The sequence below is a fragment of the Neltuma alba genome, unplaced genomic scaffold (genome assembly GCF_004799145.2).
Source record: "Neltuma alba isolate B1F8T4 unplaced genomic scaffold, ASM479914v2 tig00013459_pilon, whole genome shotgun sequence".
NCBI classification, from domain to species: domain Eukaryota; kingdom Viridiplantae; phylum Streptophyta; class Magnoliopsida; order Fabales; family Fabaceae; genus Neltuma; species Neltuma alba.
This window is the reverse complement of record NW_021637695.1, coordinates 177347-199346: the sequence shown is the minus strand read 5'-3', so window position 1 is coordinate 199346 and position 22000 is coordinate 177347. Positions and strand designations below refer to the sequence as shown.

Sequence of the window (22000 nt, the reverse complement as noted above, 5' to 3'; positions counted from 1 at the left end):
TTATATTTAGGACCGGAGGAATATCATTTAATAAAAATTTATATATCTATCTGTGAATGAGAAACTGATAGATACATTTATTCCTTTTTTGTTTTGGTAAAACATATTTTTGTTTAAACTGTTTTTCATCTAAAACATATAATTTGATATTTGCTCTAAAGTGTCTGACCCCAAGAGCTTTGTCCAGCCTTTTGATATTAGGAAACATGACATACAAGTACTAATAAAATATGCAAATGACACAATGGTATCACAAAATGACCTAATTAATAGAGGTTTTAAAGTTTTTTTTTTTAAAATCAAGTTCTTGTAAAATGATTTTATTGCCCTTATCTAAAAAAGATCCCTTCATAGTTGGCAACCAGCGCTCTAACACCAATGTTGGAGAATTATTTAAAAAGGAAGTGTCTTAGAGATGAATGACTGCCTCACTTAAAAAAAAAAAAAAAAACAACTTTAGTCATATAAAATGACAAGTAATGACAACTATTATTTTGAAGCCACTGGCAGCCTGGAGGTAAATGACTACTTCAGTTGTTGTTATTTCTTAGAGTGAAGTGGTCATTCATTTTTTAGGCACTCATTTCTCAAATAATTCTCTAATTGCTAGTATTTGCTAACGGCTTATAAAATCATTTTACAAAGAAACTTAATCGGTCAACCTCAAAAACAAAAAAAAATCTTTAGGGGGATATCATTGTTATTGGCCCATTCCATGAGATACCTTGTCATTTTCATATTTGGATAATACTGACATGTCATTCTCCCCTGGTACTAATTAAAGCTGAGACATTACCAACAGGTTTGGTCTAGCAAAAGGAATTAGTCTCTCACAACGTGATGAACCAAGATTCAAATCCCCGCTGGGAGAGGTACCCACATTTAGTATCCGACAGCGCCTCGAATAGAATTGTCTTCAATAAGAAGAAACCTATGCTTTAAAAAAAGCTGAGACAAATTCATTTATTTAAAATGACATATTACTATTTTACTTTTTAATGTCGAAACTGAGAACTTCAAAGCATTTTAGCCGCTTCAATATTGAAGCCCTCTCTGGTCCTTGTCACAATGTAAGCATTTCGAAGCAGAAAAGACTAATATGACTTCCTGTCCCCCAACAAAATACCGAAAAAGAAGACTGAAAAGGATATAGTAGTTTATAAACACAACATTCCAAATGGAACTAAATAAAAATATCCGAAAAAGATAAAGTTTCGCTTTTCAGATAATATACAATATGACTCGTTTTTAAGTTGTCATTTGGAAAATGTATAGTTATCGAGAAATGAACTAACGACACTGGAAAAATATATGTATTAACCTGTCATTTTCTATTCCCTCAATGTTTATCCATATATTTCACTATGATTTACATGTTAAAAGCATTAATACAGTTTTTTTTTATAACAATTTTCTATTTGTTGCTGTTCCTGTGCATCACATAGAAATATATCTCGTTATAATTTTGATTATGTCATTATTTTCGGCAATATATTTTCTTTAAACTAAAAGAACTACGGTAGATAAGATAACAATTACACTTAATTTAAAATATATTTGTATATTTATAATTTATATTATAAAATAAGAATTAAGCATATGTTAAAAAAGCAATTAATTTTAAGTAGGGTATAAATAAGTTACACGCATGATTTAATTCATCTTACCGGACAATGGGGGCAAATACGTCCCGCGAACAATAGGATAGGACCATTCAAGAAGAGAACATAAATTGCAAAATTAATGACATGAAAAGTCCAAAATCATCATATACAATACCATTAATAAGAAACTAAAACCCAAGATGAAAATCAGGTGCAGCATCATCTAGCAAACCCATGTTAAGCTCCTTTTTAGGGTCAACAAACGAACGATTAAAAAAATATTACATATACAACACCATAAAAATAAATTTATGTGACGACTCAATGAAAAGGCCCATTTTTTAGATCAAAAAGGAAGGTGGAAGCTTGAGACACGGGACGGATCAATGCCCCCAGAAGTCAGCAATTAAGGGGGGAAAAACGTTGTCAACGATAGAACAGGAGGTGCTGCCTTGACGCATTACCAGAATATGCATCATACATGGCTTGGGATCCCCCAGAGCTTAAGCCAATGGAGGCAGCAGCAAGGCCGTGTTGACCAGTCATATGCACAAGAGCTTGACCTGAAAGGCCTGATACAGCAGCCTGACTCAAGGCCAGTTGGCGCTGATAAGCCAATAACTCAGTTGGAGAATAGCCCTGGTTCATCCCTGTTGTGGGCAGGATTTGGTAAGGTTGTGTAGGAGGAGGTAGTGGGTTTGAAGCTGTCCCAGGAGGTGTTGGCTTGTTCCCCCATGAACACTGCGAAAATGAAAGCATATATCAATATAGTTTGTGGAAACAAAACGATGATCTCATAATACAATCTGGCAAAACTGTCATTCTGTGCCTGAAGGCAGTAGCAATGCATCTTATACTTAATTTGCGATTAAGCACAAGAAATTCAGATTTAAACACTAAAAGTAGGGTGCATCAGTCTACAACTTCACACTGACCATCCCTTCTCCATGGGTTTGCACACGTATACCCCCTTTTTGGTGCCAACTGAGGGTAGGACTAGGTGTGGGCTCCAGCATGTTAGCTCCCACATATATCATTAAATAAACGTCAAAAAAAAATAATCAGCTAACTGCAAGACAAAGCCAAACTTGTACCCCGACCAACACCAAGAAGTGAAGGCCTCTTGTATTCCAGAATCATTGCCAGGTGCCACCCATGAGAGAGAGAAGTCCACTGACCATATAAAAGCCAAAAGCAGCTCACCTTCATTGCTTTTCCACGAAGTACTCTTCCATTAGCCATTTGAATGGCCAACTCTGCTTCTTCATGAGTGTTGTATCTCACAAATCCAAAACCTTTATCCCTTTGAACTCGGACCTCCTCAATCACTCCAGCCCCCAATGCATGAAATTGATAGTGGAGTTCATTTTGCGTTACCTATGAGCGCAAACAACATTTGTAGGAAAGCGACAAGTTACTAATCAAGTCTGAAAACCGAAGAACTCATAATTTGAAAGAAACAACAATGACATTCACCATCCAAGAAGAAAAGTTGAGACATTAAATCGAAGTAGAAGCAAGGGTATAAAATAGAACTAATGAAGCACAAAGCATCACATTAAACAGCAAGTAGTACTCCAAAAACAAAATGTTGGCTTCAGAGATGGCCAGGGCTGAGATGTTCGTTTAAACTTTATAGCACGTTTGGGGGGTCCAAATCTCCAAAACACACCTTTAATTAGATCAAGGTCAAAACACAAACGAACCAAGAAATTCAGAGTTCAGGCAATGGACAAAAATGAAATAAATTAAAAAACAGGACAAAAAAACCGTTCCTAAGTTAAAAAGGCTTTAAAACAGATAAGGGGTTATAACCTACATCCACAACATGGCCAAAGACTACTATAATGACCCAAACCAGTCCATAACTAAAATAATTTCTCTGTTAGGGAATGAGACACTCAGATCAGAGTTATATGATAATTCATTGTGTTAAAGATGACCATAACATTTCACTCCAGTTCTTCTGACTTACATCATGAGGAAGGTTGCCAACATAAACGGTGGTATAGGCAGGACTGTTTTCAGGAGCATCCTCATTATTATATTCCTGACCTCCATCTGTGGAAGTTAGAACCATAGAGCAAAACAAAAGAATAACTTATCTGTCAACAAAATCCTCAAAGTCCCTAATCTGTTTACACATATATCTTTTCATACGAGCATACAGAATAGAAAAATTTTAAAGAGATCAACCCAGGTCCAACCGCCCAATTGAAATCCAGTCACCAAAAATTTTAATTTTTTTCTAAAGATAGATACAGATATAGGATCATAAAGAAACAACAACGAATGCATATAATATGGATATCAAACAAAGTTGAATTTTCCAGTCAAATCAAGATTGCCATACTAGATGCACTAAGAGTTAACCAAGCACAGACACTATTTTAGGACCTCAACAATCGATTGTCTAACCAAAAACACCAAGTAATTGGATAAGTTACCAAAGCTAGAATGGCATATTCTAGAAGAAAGGTATTGAATGGCAGATAGCATGTGTCTAACAAACATTGAACTGCCAGAATTCATGTGCTAGCATATAAGCATACTCCATCATGCATTGTGAAATACATGGCATGTACAGCGAAATCAAGCTAATGAGATGACCAAAATCCAGAAATTCAAAGAGTCCTACAGGGCAATTAACACGTATATAGCAATGGTGTTGCATACATGGCTTAACGTTTTTTTTTTAAATAAAAAATAAAAACCATGATACCTGAAGACCCATTTGTAAGCACAACAGCATTTTGGGTGTCATTGTTCTTCTCCTCATTGGTGCTTATACCAGCGCCCTTGGTTCCCCAGTTGCATCGTATCTGCCTATTTCCCAGCCACTTACCTACAGGAGGCATTAAACGTCACAATTTGGAAGGAACAAGATTTAAAATATAATAATTAATTAATTGGGAAAAAAAAAAAGAACGAGTCAATGAATAGTTAAATGCCTAACCAGTCATATCATTGATTGCATTTTGAGCATCCTGCATATCAATTGCATAAAGCACTCATCAATACATTGAACAAGCACCTTATTAACAACTCAAGGGCTCATATTTCACTTAATAAAACTTGGAAGAGGTTTCAAAGATACAGCAGTTATAACGAGATCTTGTGTTCTTAACAAGAGTAGAACCCTCTGACTGAATTCAATTAGAAAATCTGAAAGATTCTTTTAACAAGACAAAGTCTAGTCATGCGTAGCTACATAAACAAGCAAAGAAATTGATAGAGCACTTGCAACGGTCGTTAAAGAAAATAGGTTCCTTCTTTTCAAGCAGGAAAGAGCATTAGTTCATTTTTCATGCACATTTCAAATTGCGTTACAACAGAATAAGCAATACCTGCTGATCACGGAAAGAAACAAAACCATATCCTTTTGACCGACCAGTTTTGAGATCCCACATAACCTTTGCATCACTGCATATAATAAGAGGGCAAATAAAAAATGAGCACCAAAAACTTAAATATTGCGCAAGAACAAGTAGAGCCATGATGGTCTGTACTTATTAAACTGGCTACCTAGAAATGACTTTAGTGACAATGAAAGAACATATGGGCCTTGATGTAGTGACTACAAAATTTGATAAAGAATAACAAAAAAGCAATGAGGAACTCACGAACAACTAGGATAGACTGAGAAGCATGCAAATAAAGTTGCATCAGTAACCTCTGGACTCAAATCACCAACAAATATATTGAAGTGCCCTGATATTTTGAACAAATTAAAGGAATATGCGATTCAAAATAAGAAGTCCCCCAAGAAACAATTAAAAAAAGAGAGAGAAAAGAAAACTATAAAAATAATAATAACAACAAATAGGGCATGCCTAAAGGTAACCTGAAGTATCCTCCCTATGAGTATTGGCGTATGCCCAATTAACCTTAAGTGCCTGCCCATATCTGCAAGCGGTATCGAATGAAAATAATATTAATGCCATGTCACTATGACTTCATAATACAAGAAAAAGTGAAAAAGGGGGGAAATCAATAGAAGTTTCTCAAGATTGAATGGATGGAACAGTATCCTGTCAAACCATCACAGTAACATTTATATTGCCAAATAAGTGAAAATTCCTGTAGACTGCCTCCTCATTCAAAATGCCTAAAAAGACAAATATGCAAATATAGTTCTTACAGTTGGCGTCCATGCAATGTCATTATTGCAAGGGCTGCAGATGCTCTATCATGATAATCCACAAAACCATACGAGGACTGCAATGATGATGTCATAATAGAAGAAGCAAACAAATCAGCGGAAATCAGAAAATAGAGGGCATAGATAACAAATAAAAACAAGGAACACAAATAGATCAAGCAAAATATAAAATTATAAGCAAAGGCTACACAATGAGCCAGTCAAGGGCATTTTTGTACTGCTCCCCATTTGAGGAATCATGACTGTGAATAGGCATGTAATAAATGTAAATTCTAAAGAAATCTATGACCTTCTCAAATGCTGCATTTTCTCTCTCTCAAGCTCTAAGCTTTCAGCTCACATAATCCAGGTTAGAGAGGCGCATCTTACACTGCCAAGGTTGGTAAACATCATGATAGACAAGTGGTCACAACTTAGGACGAGTAAAAGGTATTATAGCCCCATTCATCACAGCATGAAAAGATTCCAACAAAGAGAGACAGTGAAAACAATAATTCTCTTACAATGAAGGACATCTTCACCAAACTTTTTTTTTTTTTTACACTGATATGTATGTGCTGTTAGAACTCCTTGAAATCTACCTAAAAAATTCTAGGAAAGATTCGGTGAAAGAAGAAGAGTGAAAGACATTTTGGCATCCTACTCTTATCACTAGCTAGCTCCTATGATGAAGGATGCATGAAACAATTAACAAAAATATGTTATCTTTTAGCTATCAAGATACATACTAGTTAAAAGAGGATAGATGATTATGAACAGGAAGGAAACAGTGAATTGCACAACAAACAAACCTTTTCTTTCCTTATGAGCTTGCACCCAGCAAGAGGACCAGCACTTTGAAAGACTTCAGCAAGAAGCTTTTCAGTAACATTTACATGAATATTTCCTACATAACTGAAAGCACACGTTTCAGATTAATGAAGTAACAAGGTAAGAAGATTAGGGAAAAAAATTCTGGTGTGCTTATTATTTTAAATCATATTAAACTGTAGAATAAAATTTGCCTACAAGACACTTAGATCATATACAGTAAAACATTGTTACAAGATAAATTTAGGAAAAATTACACTCAGGTCCAATAGAAGACAATTAATTTAGAAAAAGTCTCTAGAAATCCCGAAATGATTCCTAAGTCCCCAGGGACCTGTGTGTAATAAATTATAATTGTGAAATTACTTATTTACCCCCATTAATTTTATTGCAGCAATTTATTTATAATTTCAGCGGTGGCTGTTGAAAACTCGAGAAGAAGTGGTTGACAACCTCGGCAGTGCCCTTGACAACTCACTCTATGGGATATCAGGGGCAATGCCGAGGTTGTCAACCACTTCTCCTCGAGTTGTCAACAGTCACCGCTGAGATTGTAAATGAATTGCATTAGGTTCAAATTAATGGGGGTAAATAGGTAATTTCATAATTACAATTTATTACACACAGGTCCCTAGGGACTCAGGAATCATTTCGGGATTTCCACGGACTTTTTCTGAATTAATTGTCTTCTGTGGAACCTGAGTGTAATTTTCCCATAAATTTATGCCTTCTATAACAAGAAATCAAAAGGGAAACTGTAGCAATTGAAAAATCAATGAGGTGAATGGAAGAAAATAGCACTCACACACTGCGGCATGTAGAAGTATCAAAGCCTGGAGGCAAATTTCCACTTGGAATAGGCTCAATCTGCAAGATAACAAAAGAATTAACCAGGGAAAAAGAGAAGATCCGAGCAACTCTAAGCGACATTAAATAGAAACAGAACAAGCAGAGAAATCTTTGTTGTTAGCTCATCCTCCATGTCATGCTGCTATATTTGTTCGCCTGATAAATCACAAGTGAAGCGCTTTAAACTCGCAAGATTACCTTCTTCTTCTTCTTTTTTTCCTTTTTTTTGCCTTAATGAAAATGTGCAAAGCTATTGGTTCCCAGTGAAAACTTCCTGACGTCAGGCGAACAGATTTAATATTCGATGCATCACTTTGAAAATTTATAACATCTCATAAAAACAACAGTCCATTTGGAAGGTCTTTCATATAAAATCTCATGTCTTGGTATAGATACGATAGGGACAAGTGACTGTAGGAAACCAATAAATCAAGGTTTGCTGCTACTAAAGGCATAAAGGAGTGAACCTGGGACATAGTGGCGGCTAGCATCCCTGGGTGATACATCTGCTGTTGCTGAAGCAAGGCTTGCTGTATCAGGGCTTGTTGTTGCTGAAGCTTGAACCTCTGTTGCATATTCCTCACCTTATCCCGTTAGAAATTATTAATCACAGCCTACGAGACGATTCTGACAGATTTCTGGGAGAAAAAGTGGGGGGAAAGTATAAATCATTAAGAATCAGGAATTCAATGAAGAAATTATATAATTCAAAGAGAACTATTCTACATGCATTTGATTTACTTTCTTTTTTCGCCGATCTAACTCTTGAAAATCGTTGAGGAAGCGCATAATAGATTACATGTGAAAGGGAATTAACTTACCGTAATTCTTAGACAATGCAAGAGCTTGCAGAGCGATTCGTGATTCTGCGAATTCCTTCCAAAACTGGCTCCTTCCTTTGTTCGTGTTTTGTGAATTTGCACTCTCCCACTCCGCTTCAGGGACAAATGAAATAAAGCCCCGTCCGGCAATTCTCAATTAGGGGCTCGGAGCTGATGTTCGGTTTGGATCAATCCGAAGACCATTCCTTGAGTTTGGCGTCCCTTTTGAAAATTTCTGATTCACTTCAATGCGAATGATACTGTGGATCGATCAATATTTTCCTATTACTGTCTTTTTTACCTAGCTAAACAAAATCAAAATTATTTCTTAACCAAAAAAAGAAAATCAGAACTCTCGTTTTATATATTTGACGTAGACAAATTTATTAATCTAACGTAAACAAAACTCCATATGAATATTACAAGTGGTTGGCCATCAAAGATGAATATTACAAGTGTTCTGTAGCCCAAAAATGACGTTTTAGCAAAAGCAGCCAAAATGTTGCCAACTCCTACTAAGAGGGTGTTTGGATAGAAACCAAATCATGTTTCAGAAGTGTTTTTACGAATTACGAAATAAATATGTGGAGGAGGTTATCTCGTTTTGCGAAAAAGTACTTCTGAAACCTAGGTTTTGGTTTTGCCAAACACCCCCTAAGCATTTTGATTGTATTAGTTAATGCCTTGTGAAGATTCACACCAAAATTGCCCTTGAATTAGAAACTATATCTTTCAATTTTTGAAAAAAAAAAAAAGAGAAAGCGGAAAATGCAAATCCTCCCTAGAAATGGATCATAATTTTTTAGAAAGATAAAAATTAACTTTAAAATGTTAATTAATTACAAATGACATTTTAAATTTTAAACCCAACAATTAATATATTGTAGTAAAATAGAATAAATTATTATCCATATTACTGAATTTTTTTTAACAGAACGGTGTACATAAATATCAATGCCTATAAGTAAAGAGCCTTTTTTTCAAGTCTCTTTTCTTGGATCGAGGAGGCTAATTTCTTTCGGAGCACAAATAACAAATAATTTACATTTTATTTTACTATAACAACATTAATATATTTGCCACCTCCATAGACATGAGATCACATTCATGACCACGGAAAAATCGATGGGGCTGTTTAGAAGAGGTCGGATGCAAGTCCACAAGACAGAAGGGGTATTCCCGCCCCTAGACTCTTTTTTCAAAGTGTAATAGCCTGGTTTGTACTCCTTTTATCACCAAAAAGAAAACAAATATATTTGACACGTCCATTACGATATATATTACATTTCTAGTTACAAATAATTAAGAATAAATGAATATATTTCAGATGGGGGCCCCATCGTAGCAGAGGATTCCCCCCACCAAATAAAAAATAACCCAACAAAAAAGGATTGCAAATCTCGCATGCTTAGAAAGCTTCGACAGCTTCCTCAACCTTCTTCGGCTTGCTTTTCGGTCGACCAGATAATCTCACATCTTTACTTGACAAATATTCAAGTGCTTTCTCCAGAGTGACATCGTTGGGCTTCACATTCTGCATGCCAATTTCCAAAGTGTTAAGGACCACATTCTGAGTATAAAGACTGTTCGCAGCGGAAACGCAAGCAGTGGTTCAAGGTAAGGACAACATTGTATTCCAAAATGATTAGGATGCCAATATATGTCATAAAAAACCCAGCAATTAAATCCGCTGAAATGCCAGTATGTCTAAAAGAAACAGCTCCACGATATAGGAAAACCGAAGGAAATATATGATACTGGTCCAAACTTTGAAAATATAGTTGTCGCTTCCATAGAATTAAATTTGCAAACAAGCCTTTTAGGAGGTGTGGCCAATGCAATTATCCGCCTATGTCCTTGGAAACATGACGGTCGATTGTGAACAAGAATTAATAAGTGACACTTCCAGATCAAGGTCAAAAAAATAAGCAAGACTTCAAGAGACTGCTACAAAACGAACATGCAGTAGGTGAACACAGCAGTCCTTGTTGTTTCAACCGTTCTTAAATGGTGCAAAGTCAGCCGGAAACTATAAGCATACCTTTGGGAGAGAAGCTGTCGTTCGTCGATGTCGGACAGCAAACCCAACTCTGGCATGCTTCAATATGACCGGCTGTCCATCCTTTGGATGGTTACCCTAAGAACAAGCCAACATTAATTTGTTGCAGGTAAATGCTAGCCTTGGTTAGCCTTTGCATTGAGCCAAACACTCTCAAGAGATACCATAAACGCGGGTGCAATCAGGTCATAACTCAAAAACACTACAAAATTTTGTGTGCATGTGTGTAAAAGAATTTGAATAGAGCAAGGAGATTTACCAAGGTCAATGGGTATCGCAGCAACTCTACCGCACCTTCTAGAGTGATAGAGCCTGTATCCTTTATCTGGAAAATATCAATCTGTAAATTCTATCCTTCTATTGGAAGGAGTTACGATAAATCATATTTGCACAAACAATTACCACACATCATCATCAGAATATATATCCAAAGGCATCACAATGGCAGAATTTACTAAAATTACAATTCCATGGACCACTAAAATTGAGCAGTCACGTTGTAGCACTATATTTTGACTTTTGACCTTCCCAACACAAAAAAAATTAAAAAAATTAAAAAAAAAATTGACTACCAATCTGGATAGTTTAGCAACTTAAAATACTACTCTCACTACGACAGCAAATTTGCCGTCAATAATTTTTGTTTAAGGCACTGAATATCATTTGCTTTTTCATGTATGAGTGTCAAATAATATTATTCTTATAGTGAATTGTAGGTTCGGCCTTATAACCCTTATTATCAGTTCAAGGAATCTTTCAACAGCCGTCATTGTGTAAATTCTACAGCCAATATCATTATGAGGATTTAGAATAACTACGAATTCAAGATGCGCTGTCAAACATACATTAAGCCGGATTGGAACCCTACAATCTCATAGATCATATATTACAACAGCTACTTCAGTATTGTACCATCCATTAGATATGGACAATAATGTCCAAATTTTTAGACTTGGATCCCCTGGCTTTCTTTTCTTTCTTTTTTTGTTTTTTGTTTTGGAATAAAAACTGAATACCACATTAAAACAAAATCAAAACTTACAAACAGTCATTACAAAAGGCTCTCCTCCTCTCGTCATCCACCACCTCCCAGCACGGAGGTGGGAGCTGATCAATATCTACCTATGAGTTCCATCTTATTTGATAATAACAATATATAATGTGCATGGAACAACCAGTATGTCTACCCACGAGTTTGCACAAAACAAGAAAACCACAGACAGATTAAAATGTCAAATATCAATGGCAATGAACCAGCAAAATAACCAAAAGAATTCGTCAGGTGGCAACATACATGAGAGACAGAGGCCCTTTTAGGTAAGTATCCCTTCCTATCTTCTCCAAGCTGCACATAATTTCCGTAAGGACCAGTTTTCAGAAGAACCTGAAGGAAAATCATATTAGTCATTCATAAAATTCAAGGAACCAAGCAAAACATAAAATCCTGTAGTCCAGTGAAGCATATAACCGAGGCCAGGATCTAAAGGGAACCTTTTCATTTGATCCAGGGTGAATACCAAGGACTTTTGGCTCTTCTATTTTAGTGTTATTTTGATCGATAACTTCTTCCTCATCCTCGCCATATAATGTTTTAGCAATATACCTGTTTTCAAAATAACAAGAGCCGCTAGTAACGCATTTATTTCCATATTCATAAAACAAAATATTACTGACGAGGCAAATTATTTATTAAAAGAATACAAGAAAAATAGTTACAAGACAAAGTCCAAAATTTCAACTGAGTAAAGACGAACGTTAAGATCCATGACGTAACAATGGTAGTTATGAAGGCATGGCTGAGCAAGCCTAAAATCTAACATTGATCGCTGAAAATGGAACCTGAATATCAAATGCGTTCTCGGGTATTACATCTCTAATGCAACTCATCCAATGGCGTGATAACGGACGAAATAGAGATTTGATAATGAAATGGACAATCAGGATAATTTGAATGCTTCAACAGTTCCAATCCGTACTTACTTTGCAAAATGCAACATTTAAACTTGTAAATATAACATTTAGACTTGAGGTAGAGGTGCGCATCGAAAAATGCATTAGACAATCTGAATCCCATTATCAACAAGCACATGATCTTTTCTGCTTCTTCTTATTCTTCTTCTTTTTTTTTTTTAAGCAATCAGCATTACTGTTTCTGCAGCAGTCCAGCTTTATTTGGCAGTTAGAAGGTTTCGTCCAAATCAGACCAGGGGTTAGTTGAATAATCTCCTGTGGTTTAACACAATGTAAAATACCTCATTGCAGTACCTAATCTTCTATCTCAATCACTATCATAAGGTGAAGCAGAGAGTAGGTCAGTACCAAGTAACCTGTTAGTGACATGCACAATCTACAGATCAATTGTGGATTCATATCCACAATTTTTCATCTGTCTTATTCCTTCTCTCTTTTTGGGGTCATTTATGATTGCTGCCTGTATCCTCAAATCCCTTTGAAGTACATGCATGGTATTTGAGCCAAGGTCATAGGTTTCACTTCAGAGTCTATTTCCATTATTAGAATAAATATGGGAAATCACACAATTTCGACATTCTGTTTAATACAGCAGACATAACAAAATCCTTTCCATACAATGTGCACCATATGCACCATATGATAGGTAGAGCATTTGATAAATTACACATCAGTCAGATCCAGATATATTCAACAAAATACTCACTTGCATTTTGGATGTTGGTCACAACCTATAAAGTAGCCAGCACCAAACCTACTCACTTTCAAAATCAAGGTGCCTTCCAAACAACTGAAACAAGTTCATATTGTAGTTAGCAGATTAAAAAAAAATTAATGATATCACGCATAAGATGAATGTAATCAAGCAGACAATTTGATGCTATATTACTTTGGGCATGCCCTGCTCTGATCTGGTAGGGAACCAAATAAAAAATCCCCAAATTTTTTTTCCAACATCTTCTCCACCTGTAAGTAGCACAATCTTTTATTAGTTAACAAACTATAAAAGGAGTACTGAGTAGCACTTTAATTTACATCAGTCAACAGCATTGTAAAATAAATCAAATTTAAAACACAACTTTTTGCAGGATATTTTTTTCTTTTTTTTAATATTTTGGGTAATACCCAAAATTCCACATTCATTCTGAAACTAGTATATATCATACATTAAAAAAATAATGGACAGTTTATCGAGTACTACAAATTATTTGGTCAAAAGTCTGATGGCCAGTTTTTCTCAAATTATCACATATGAAGCATCAGGATCGGTGGAAATGAAATAAGCATTGAAAGGTTATTGCTGGCACTAGAGCACATGCAGAAGCAGACATCAATAGTAACTGACCCGCCATATACACAAAATGGCAAGAGAATCGTAAATCTGATAATTCAAAAGAATTGAAATTGAAAATTGAGTAATGTAATTATGTTTCGAGCAAGTAGAATGGTTGTACCTGATGAATATGAACATTAGCAGCACGCTCACAATATGATTTAAAGCGAGTCCAATAATCTCTAAGGAGGCCTTTCCATTCAGTTATTCCAGCAGAGACATTATCAAGCTGAATCAAAGGCAAGATTTTAAAGAAATAGTACAATAATAGGATGGCAAATCCCTCTCCTACAGCTAGTATAGAAGCAAAAGATCAGCGTAAATAAATAAATACATACATGTGTGCGTGTGTGTGTTGAACATATGAGATTCAAAGACGATGTAGATAAAGGAGCTAGTTTTGCAAGTTTGACGAGGTGGGAAAGTAGAGAAATACAATCACATTAGGGGCTAAAATTATATGTGGTGAAACTATGATACCTCTGTCTCCATATCGGCAGTGAAACTATAGTCTGTGACCTCTGAAAAATGATGAGACAGAAAAGCCGAAACCTATGTATCATCAAGAGAACAAACATGAAAGTGCTTGCCACATCTAGGCATATCACAAACTTTCTACAGAACAATAAATTGATCGGCATCTGACAATCATTTGAGTCAACAGAGTAAAATAATATAATGCTCATTCATAAGAAATCATAACAACAGAAAAAGCATGAACGATTAAGCATTTCAAATGTGCATATAATGCACCAAATGGTCCCCTGTTTCCCATGCACTTTCAATTTTTGAAGAAAATAAGGGAGCATGACATGATAGGTCTAAATGAGCTGAAGATGTATGCCTTTTACAGGTCTAAAATAGGCCCTTGAATCAATTAAGCTGCAAATAAGATACAAGTGCGAGGAGGTGTGTACTCAAAAGAAAGATTGGTTGAACAAATTTATCCTTCAGTTAAAGCTTTAAGGCATAACATTACAAGAACATCAAGTTTTGGATTCTAGATTATTATCGAATTGAGAATGTAAAATGATATTAGAGAAAAATACAGAGATTGACTGTGGACTACCCTAACTTCAGACCACAGCATGTTACGTTATTAGTTAGTATAACATATCTGGGCCACAGCTACATCCGCAAACGGAGATAGATTTTATATCTGGAAAAGAAGACTAGTAATTCATAAAAATAAGCTACGCAGTGGAACCAAAAAAGGGAAAGCAGGAGGAAACCCTGAAATACATATTTTCGTAACATCAATCCACTGTAGACAAAGAAAACAGCATTCCGAGGACTCCAATTTTTGGGAATATTTAAATATATCAATCATTTTCATCCCCACAAAGCAGTTTATACAAAATTAAAAGAATCTTAAACTTACCATGCGACCACGGAATTCTGGATGAAGAACACGGTTTTTTACTGTCACATAGTTTCTGTCCTGATGCAAGAAGCAACTGAAGGCTCAGAGTAATTTGAAACAGACACAAAAAACAAATATATCCAAGGACAAACATTTTCCTGTAGGCTATAGTAAAATATATAAATGGCACGACATCAATGTCAACAAGAGAATTCCAAAATCTAAAAGCCATTACACTAGGCATTGCTTGATCTTTTAAGTTCAAAAACTAGCCGTTGCTAGACCTTCAAACAACTATACATCAAAACATGTGCTTAGAGCAATGAGAAAGACCAATAAAGGAAATGATCTCCAATCAGTTTTTGGCCTGGTAAAATTCAAAGTAAGGGAAGCTGGGGTCTGAGTAAAGCCTAACTGACTAAATTGCTAACATTCCAGCTCAATCAATGACCTGAACTCAACTACATATCTTAGCAAATCAGTAATACTAAATAATCTTTATATAATAGAAGATAAATAAGGTAAAAAGTATTATAATCAGAGTGTTGCATAAGTTAGTTACCTGTAAAACCTTCAATGTGGTTGCATATGTTGAAGGTCTCCCAATCCCAAGCTCCTCAAGCTTCTTAACCTATTAAATACAAGAACGCAAAAGATAGCCGCCACCCAAAAGAAAATGATAAAAGAAAAAGGGCAGCGTGAAGAAAGAACTCAGAAAGAGAAAAAGTGCAGACGAAATGAAAGCTATCCTCCCACATGAAAGCAACCTGAATTATGGTCTATAGCAGCCCTCTAATTCCAATGAAAGAAAGGTGATGACATACCAATGATGCTTCAGAATAACGTGGTGGAGGTTGTGTAAAGTGCTGCATAATTTCTGTTTGAACAAGATGTATTGGATCCCCTGGCTTTAAAATAGAAGTCAGTGAAGGGAAAAGAGGGAAGGCATCAAATGGGTTACATTGGCGTTAAAAAGCAAATTAATTAATAAACAACATCTAATACTACCTTCAATGCATTTAGAACCCCAAAAGCTTCATCACGGTCTGATTCATCACTTATTTTATTTTGAATCCCTCGGCCTCAGTGTCCTACAACAAAATCCTACATGTAAGTGAGGAGACAAACTACTAAAGCGACATGTGAACAATTTCAACCTCCATTAAAATAAGAAAAGATATTCAAAACAATAAATAATAATAAACATCTCCCAATTTAACATTACTAGTAAAGAAATAATTGTAAGTATTACAGAATTAAACAAAGAAATCTGCATGCACAGAAAAAAATAAAGAAATCTTTGCACGTATTGCATTAGTAAAGATCCTGTTTGTGGCATCTTATTTACTGTCAGAAGGATGATCCTGGAAAAGTTAGTTACACAAGGCTTGAATTAGGTTCCTAAAAATCATAGGCATTGTACCAGTTGCAACAAACCAGAGCTTAAAACTCAAAACATAATGAAAATCGTAATAGAATGAATGGATTTCCTTGTAAGGGACTATAATCAGCTGTGCAAATGACTACGATCTTTCAATAGGCTTGATCAAATAGCTTCCTTACATCATCAAGAAGCTGGCATCAACATCATACCTTAAACACTGCCTGATATCCAGGGAAATCAACCCTTGAGCTTGCAGATCGAAACACAATGGACTCACTGGCATTTCCAATATCAAGTTGTATCTGGAAACAAAAGGATGTTAAACAACAAGCTGATTCAAAATAGCTGACCAAACTCTAGCAGATAAATTTCACATGCATGAGTCAAGAACCATTTCTCCCAAAACCTGTTGGTTTTACGCAAATGAGCAGGAATAAATTTATTATTGGTGGAAAAAGCAGCAAGTATGACATTCCTGCATGTTCCATCTCAATAGATTTAGAAGTCTAACCTGATCAAAAACAGCATTTTCCATCTGACACGCAACTGTTCTTGACCAAATAAGAGAGTATAGCCTCAAGGAATCTTCGTCCAGCATCCCAACAAACATTGCTGGTAATGACAAGCCAGCAAGCAGTTACATCACAATGCGTTTGCCATTAAATATTTACAAGTGCTTCAATCAAAAACTAAAGAAAATAGCATCCATCATAAAATAATTGGCTTACATGGTAATCTGCGTATATCAGTAGGCCTAATGGCTTCATGGGCCTCTTGAGCATTTTTCACCTTTTTAAAATATTTCCGTGCATGTTGTGAGGCAAAATCTCGACCATACCTGCATGCAGTATGTTTATAAATATAACCAAAACATGATTTAGGCACAATCATTGAAATTTAAAGAGGCAACTACAGCTGAAAGTTGCTTAGTTGCAGTGAGAAATTGCCGGATAGTGCCTTGCATGCGAATAGAACTGAACTATCATGCTATTTTAAACAAAATCTTCTCTCACCGTCAATAGCAAGTTTTAATTCACCTTTTTTTCATTTGTTTATAGACACAAATAGATGAGTTTTTTTTTTCTATATGGAAGAAGAATTTATTGATGATAAGAGAAAAGCTATGCAGAAACTGAGAGCAATTACAAACTCAGTAGCTCAGAAAAACTTTGCAACCCTACTGTAAATCCCCAGGGGATCTTATACCCACAAAGAGGGAGGATTTTAGATTAACTGTGGAGATCTTATGAAGGATCTGAAGAGTTTTCTAAGCTAACATAGTTCAAGTGTCATTCTTTTGTCACTTTATTTAAAAGTCTAAAATGCAGGTTACAATTAAGACACGTGGTAAAGTTCTGACTTGTCACTTGCAAAAGAATTCTGCTTCCAAGAACACCTGGAAATGCATAAAGTGTAGATTAGGAAGACTATGCCATTCTAAATTGCAGCAGAAGATTTGGCATCCTATTTGCACCTCGATTTGGCCCCAAAAAGAACAATTTTTTATTCCCAGATATGCAATCAGTCAACAAGACCAAAATTACCATCAGTAAGGCTGTACAGTATAACTCAAACCCAGAAGGAGCATAGAGATGTAAGGAAGAGGACATCTCACCTTTCAATGATTAGTGAACGTATACTAGAGACAGCTTCATCAGAAATCTAAAATATAAAAATTAAAAAAAAAATGAGGTGTTTAAGATTGAAAGGATTAACAGCAGATAAGACTATGGTACTATTAAAAGAAATAACTTTGTATGTGTCTTTCATGTGTCCATCAGCATGGGTAAAAGTCAAAATTTTTATATATAATCCACATACAGATCTTCTTAGGCACAAATAGCGAATCTCATTAAAAATATAGCTTGGCAGAGTTGAGTTTATTGAATTATCTAAACCATTTTTACACACATTCCAGCCCTTCTGCCCAGCATGTAAACAACTGACACTCTTGCACCCCAATAAGTTTCATCATCACATAATAAAATAATGATATAGTAACCAACAACAATGACACAACAACAGCAATAATAATAAGAAAATGCTACAGAAAAAGACATTCACGAAAAAGTATACCACAATGTTCTGCTACAAAAGTGATACCTACATGCAATCCATCAGTCCTCATATATGTTATCAAACCCACTGCTTTGCCATCAGATAGTTCAACTCCCTCATAGAGTTTCTGAGCAAGCTGCATTCATTAGGCAACAGAAGTCAGTCAAAAATAATCCAAGAAAAATCACCAAATTTAAAATAATTATACAATGATGGTTCTGCAGGAAAATAAACTTGGCATCAATATATTTCAGTAAACAAATACGAAAATGGAAACGGAATTCACAAATTTGTATACCTTCATTGTGTAACTTGCTGAGAAATGCAACTTGTTTGCAGCATCTTGCTGAAGAGTAGATGTTATATAAGGTGTTGGAGGGTTTCTTCGAATTTTATTTCTTTTCACGTTAATAACCTGAAAATCCACTGATTTTATTTTGTTTTCAATGTCTGTTGCCTGAGTATTAGAGGTAATTGAAAATTGATTCAACTTTAGTGAATCAAAATGAGTTAAGTGCGCATGAAAAGTATAATCCTTGTTCAATTGGGCCACTACAGTCCAATACTCTTGTGGTTTAAATTCATCAATTTCCAATTCTCTATCGCATATGAGAGAAAGTGCAGCAGATTGGACTCTCCCTGCTGATTGGCAGCCAGGTAGCTTCCTCCATAGTAACGGTGAAATGTTAAAGCCAATCAAATAATCAAGAGCCCGCCGTGCCAGGTATGAATGAACCAAATTCACGTCAACATTACGAGGAGACTGCAAAGCACCTTTTATTGATTGTTCAGTAATTTCATGAAAGACAACCCTTGCTATAGATAAATTCTCATGCAAAGCATCCTGTTGTTTTAACATCTCAATAATGTGCCAAGCAATAGCCTCTCCTTCACGGTCAGGATCTGATGCAAGAATAAGATTTTCTGCTCTGAGGCACAAGCCAAAATGAAATGAGCAGGAGATCAGCTATCAGCCACATACATATAGAAAACAACACAGAATAAAAACAATCCAATCAATTCTTAAAAAAGTGACTAGTCAATAAACCAAGACAACGAGCAGTGCACAATTTTGCAGTTGAATTTGAATTCTTTTTCCTTTTCTCAACATATGTTTGTGATATATGTATGAGAACGTAACATAATATGTAAAATTTTATAATGAACTAAAGAAATAACAAGAACACAATTAAATAATAACAATAATAAAATAAAATTATTCAAAAAAATTTTAAATAATAACTTGTACTGATATAAAAGTAAAGAGAGTGAATAATAGTTAAACCAACCACTAAAATGAGAAAAACTAGAGAAGGTGGATAAGGAAAAAGAATGTACCCGCTTAGTGTGACTTTGATGCTCTTAAGATGGGTCCAGGCAGGAGCTGGGACCTCCCACACCATGCTAAAATCATCATCAGGGCGTACAGATCCAGACCTTCCAGCCAAATCCCTTACATGACCATAGCTTGGCAGGACTTCATACATATTACCAAGGTAACGTTGAATAACCTTTGCCTTCGTAACAGACTCCACAACAACCACAGTCTTTCCAGTGGGAGGATATAGCGGCTTGACAGTAATTTTCTCTGGAAGTTTCACTTCATTGATCACTTCCTGCTTTGACTCACTAGTAGCCTTCATCGATTTCCCTTTCTCACTGGAACTCCCACCTTTTTTCTTTGACAATTTCTTCTTAGAAGCAGGTTTATCAAGTTCTTCTTCTGATGCAGTCTTTGTTGAATTCTTCTGTGAAAAAGCTGTCTCAGTAAGAATGTTTCAATGTAAAAGGCTAAAAAGCATAATTTCCTCATTACAAATACTAATTTACTAACCTTTGAAATACGTGAGGAGCTCTGGCCCGTAGCAAAAAGATGCGATGCATTTGCTTCAGAAGAATTTATAGAATCCTGTGCACCAGCAACCTCTTCCGATGAATTGTTAACAGAATTCTTGTTCTTTTTACTTCCTGACTTCTTTCTTCCATTGAGTTTAGAGTCCTGTTTACTATTAGCAGGTGTTGCTGATGTCGACAATCCCTTGTCTTCAACTAGACACTTTCTTGAAGTTAACAGATCTACATCTTTCGAAACAGAGGTACCAGAAGTTACATCTCTATCTTTGCCATGAACAATAAAAGCTTTTGCCCGTTTCTTGTGTTTATTAGAACTCTTGAAGCCCAGAGTAGACTTATCATGCTTTCCATCTACGGCATTCACAGTATCATTTCTAGTTTCCACTTTCCGGACATAAGAAACATACCTCTTATGGAAAATCGCATCATTCGTTAAACTCCTTCCAAAACCTTTCTCCAGATATGGGAAACTGAAATTATTCAGAGATTCCACAGATTTACAGAACCCCGGTCTTGCAAGTACAGGGATAACAGCAGTGCGCCTTAAAACATCACTCGTACCATTGAAAGGACAAAAGCTTTGGCCAATGCTTGTATGCTTGATTGACATTGTCCCAGGCTTTCTAAATTTAACTTGGGAACTCTTTTGGCATTTGATACTGCTGGTGACGCTCCATGTTGAATGTGATATGGGTGGGTTCTGAAGTGCCCGTAATTGTAACTATAAAACCATTTCACATCCAAAAGTATATTATTTCCAAAATCCAATGTGCATTGTCAAAATGAAAAATGCATCAGTAGCACATTATGCCGCAACACAGAGCTTACTCGAGAAATTCAGGACTCAATAACAGTAATCGTTTTCTCTGAATGCATTGTTTCAAGAAAAGAAAAAGAAATAAATCCCTCCCTTGTTCCAGTTCCCGTAAGAGGAAACAGTCAAGTCCCCTGATCTACAGTCCATGCAACACGTAACAAAATGCAGCTAAACTGAAGACAACTGCCTGATTCCTTATATAGTTTATCACGTCTTATCAGGATCGCTTAAGCTTATGTAATGGGATAGGAGTGCGTATAAACCAATGGCCAGCATCCAATTAGAAACAGGAAATGTCATTTCTCTCGAGGTATTGACAATCGAATAAGTAACTTCCATGTCTAAATCTTGTTAGCATACACATACATACATATATAGGGATAGAGTGATGTCAATATATACATACATAATTACATACATAGATATACACACGTGTGTCTCAGCTTTTTTCCCATTATTTTCAGGATTGCCAATGCCACTGAGAGGCCGGTGAGAATTATGTTTTGTTTCATCTTCATCTAAGCGTATCCAAAGTACAGAAACGGTCCAAATGTGCAGAAGAATAACTAATGAGAACAACGGTGAGACAGAGAAAGAGGGAAGAAGAAAAGGTCACCATGAAGCAGAAGCGTCGGAGAGGCAAAGCCGTCGATGAAGGATGAGGAGAAAAAGTGAAAGAAGGGGCAGAAGTGGTCGTCGTGAATAAGTTCCTCTGCAGTTGAATCATGCTCATGGTGCCTTCATTTGGCTCTGAAACTAATGAAGACGGTGGTGCCCCGCGCTGGCAGCGTCAAGAGGGTGGGTTCAGGCCAGTGATGAGGGTTTAAGGCCAACGGTATGGTCTCCATCCACCTTGCTTTTCTCTTTCTGATAGGCCGGGCTATTGAGTCCACTGAGCCCAATGGCCCAATTAAC

General features: G+C 36.0%; 2 protein-coding genes across 2 annotated transcripts; both read right to left on the bottom strand.

The window, feature by feature from the left end:
- Nucleotides 1–1717: 1717 nt before the first annotated feature.
- LOC114737470 (oligouridylate-binding protein 1) lies at nucleotides 1718–8558 on the bottom strand. The gene is made up of 13 exons (XM_028925395.1): nucleotides 8247–8558; nucleotides 7893–8063; nucleotides 7382–7443; nucleotides 6558–6660; nucleotides 5746–5822; nucleotides 5449–5510; nucleotides 5228–5315; nucleotides 4952–5027; nucleotides 4561–4591; nucleotides 4327–4449; nucleotides 3580–3665; nucleotides 2808–2981; nucleotides 1718–2345 (listed from the first exon to the last, which is right to left on the bottom strand). The coding sequence occupies exons 2-13, from the start codon at nucleotides 7998–8000 to the stop codon at nucleotides 2031–2033; spliced, it is 1305 nt and encodes a 434-aa protein (XP_028781228.1). The 5' UTR covers nucleotides 8001–8063; nucleotides 8247–8558; the 3' UTR covers nucleotides 1718–2030.
- Nucleotides 8559–9439: 881 nt separating this feature from the next.
- On the bottom strand, nucleotides 9440–20994 carry LOC114737472 (DNA topoisomerase 1). The gene is given in 21 exon segments (XM_028925400.1): nucleotides 9440–9780; nucleotides 10288–10383; nucleotides 10565–10630; nucleotides 11600–11689; nucleotides 11797–11908; nucleotides 12983–13066; nucleotides 13166–13242; nucleotides 13731–13838; nucleotides 14090–14161; nucleotides 14991–15050; nucleotides 15535–15603; nucleotides 15797–15880; nucleotides 15981–16076; nucleotides 16566–16658; nucleotides 16868–16968; nucleotides 17085–17194; nucleotides 17972–18018; nucleotides 18464–18550; nucleotides 18713–19343; nucleotides 19753–20162; nucleotides 20249–20994. Coding segments are annotated over 21 exon segments (3249 nt in total). The 5' UTR covers nucleotides 20879–20994; the 3' UTR covers nucleotides 9440–9654.
- Between the last annotated feature and the right edge of the window lie 1006 nt (nucleotides 20995–22000).

What these genes read in the sequence shown, in the direction of transcription:
- LOC114737470 (XM_028925395.1), bottom strand. Translation starts at nt 8,000, where the DNA reads ATGCAACAGAGGTTCAAGCTTCAGCAACAACAAGCCCTGATACAGCAA. An exon ending in AGCTCATAAGGAAAGAAAAG is followed by an intron (nt 5,823 to 6,557) that starts GTTTGTTTGTTG and finishes TCATCATTGCAG; the next exon opens with TCCTCGTATGGTTTTGTGGA. An exon ending in TTCGTGGAAAAGCAATGAAG is followed by an intron (nt 2,346 to 2,807) that starts GTGAGCTGCTTT and finishes TCATTTTCGCAG; the next exon opens with TGTTCATGGGGGAACAAGCC.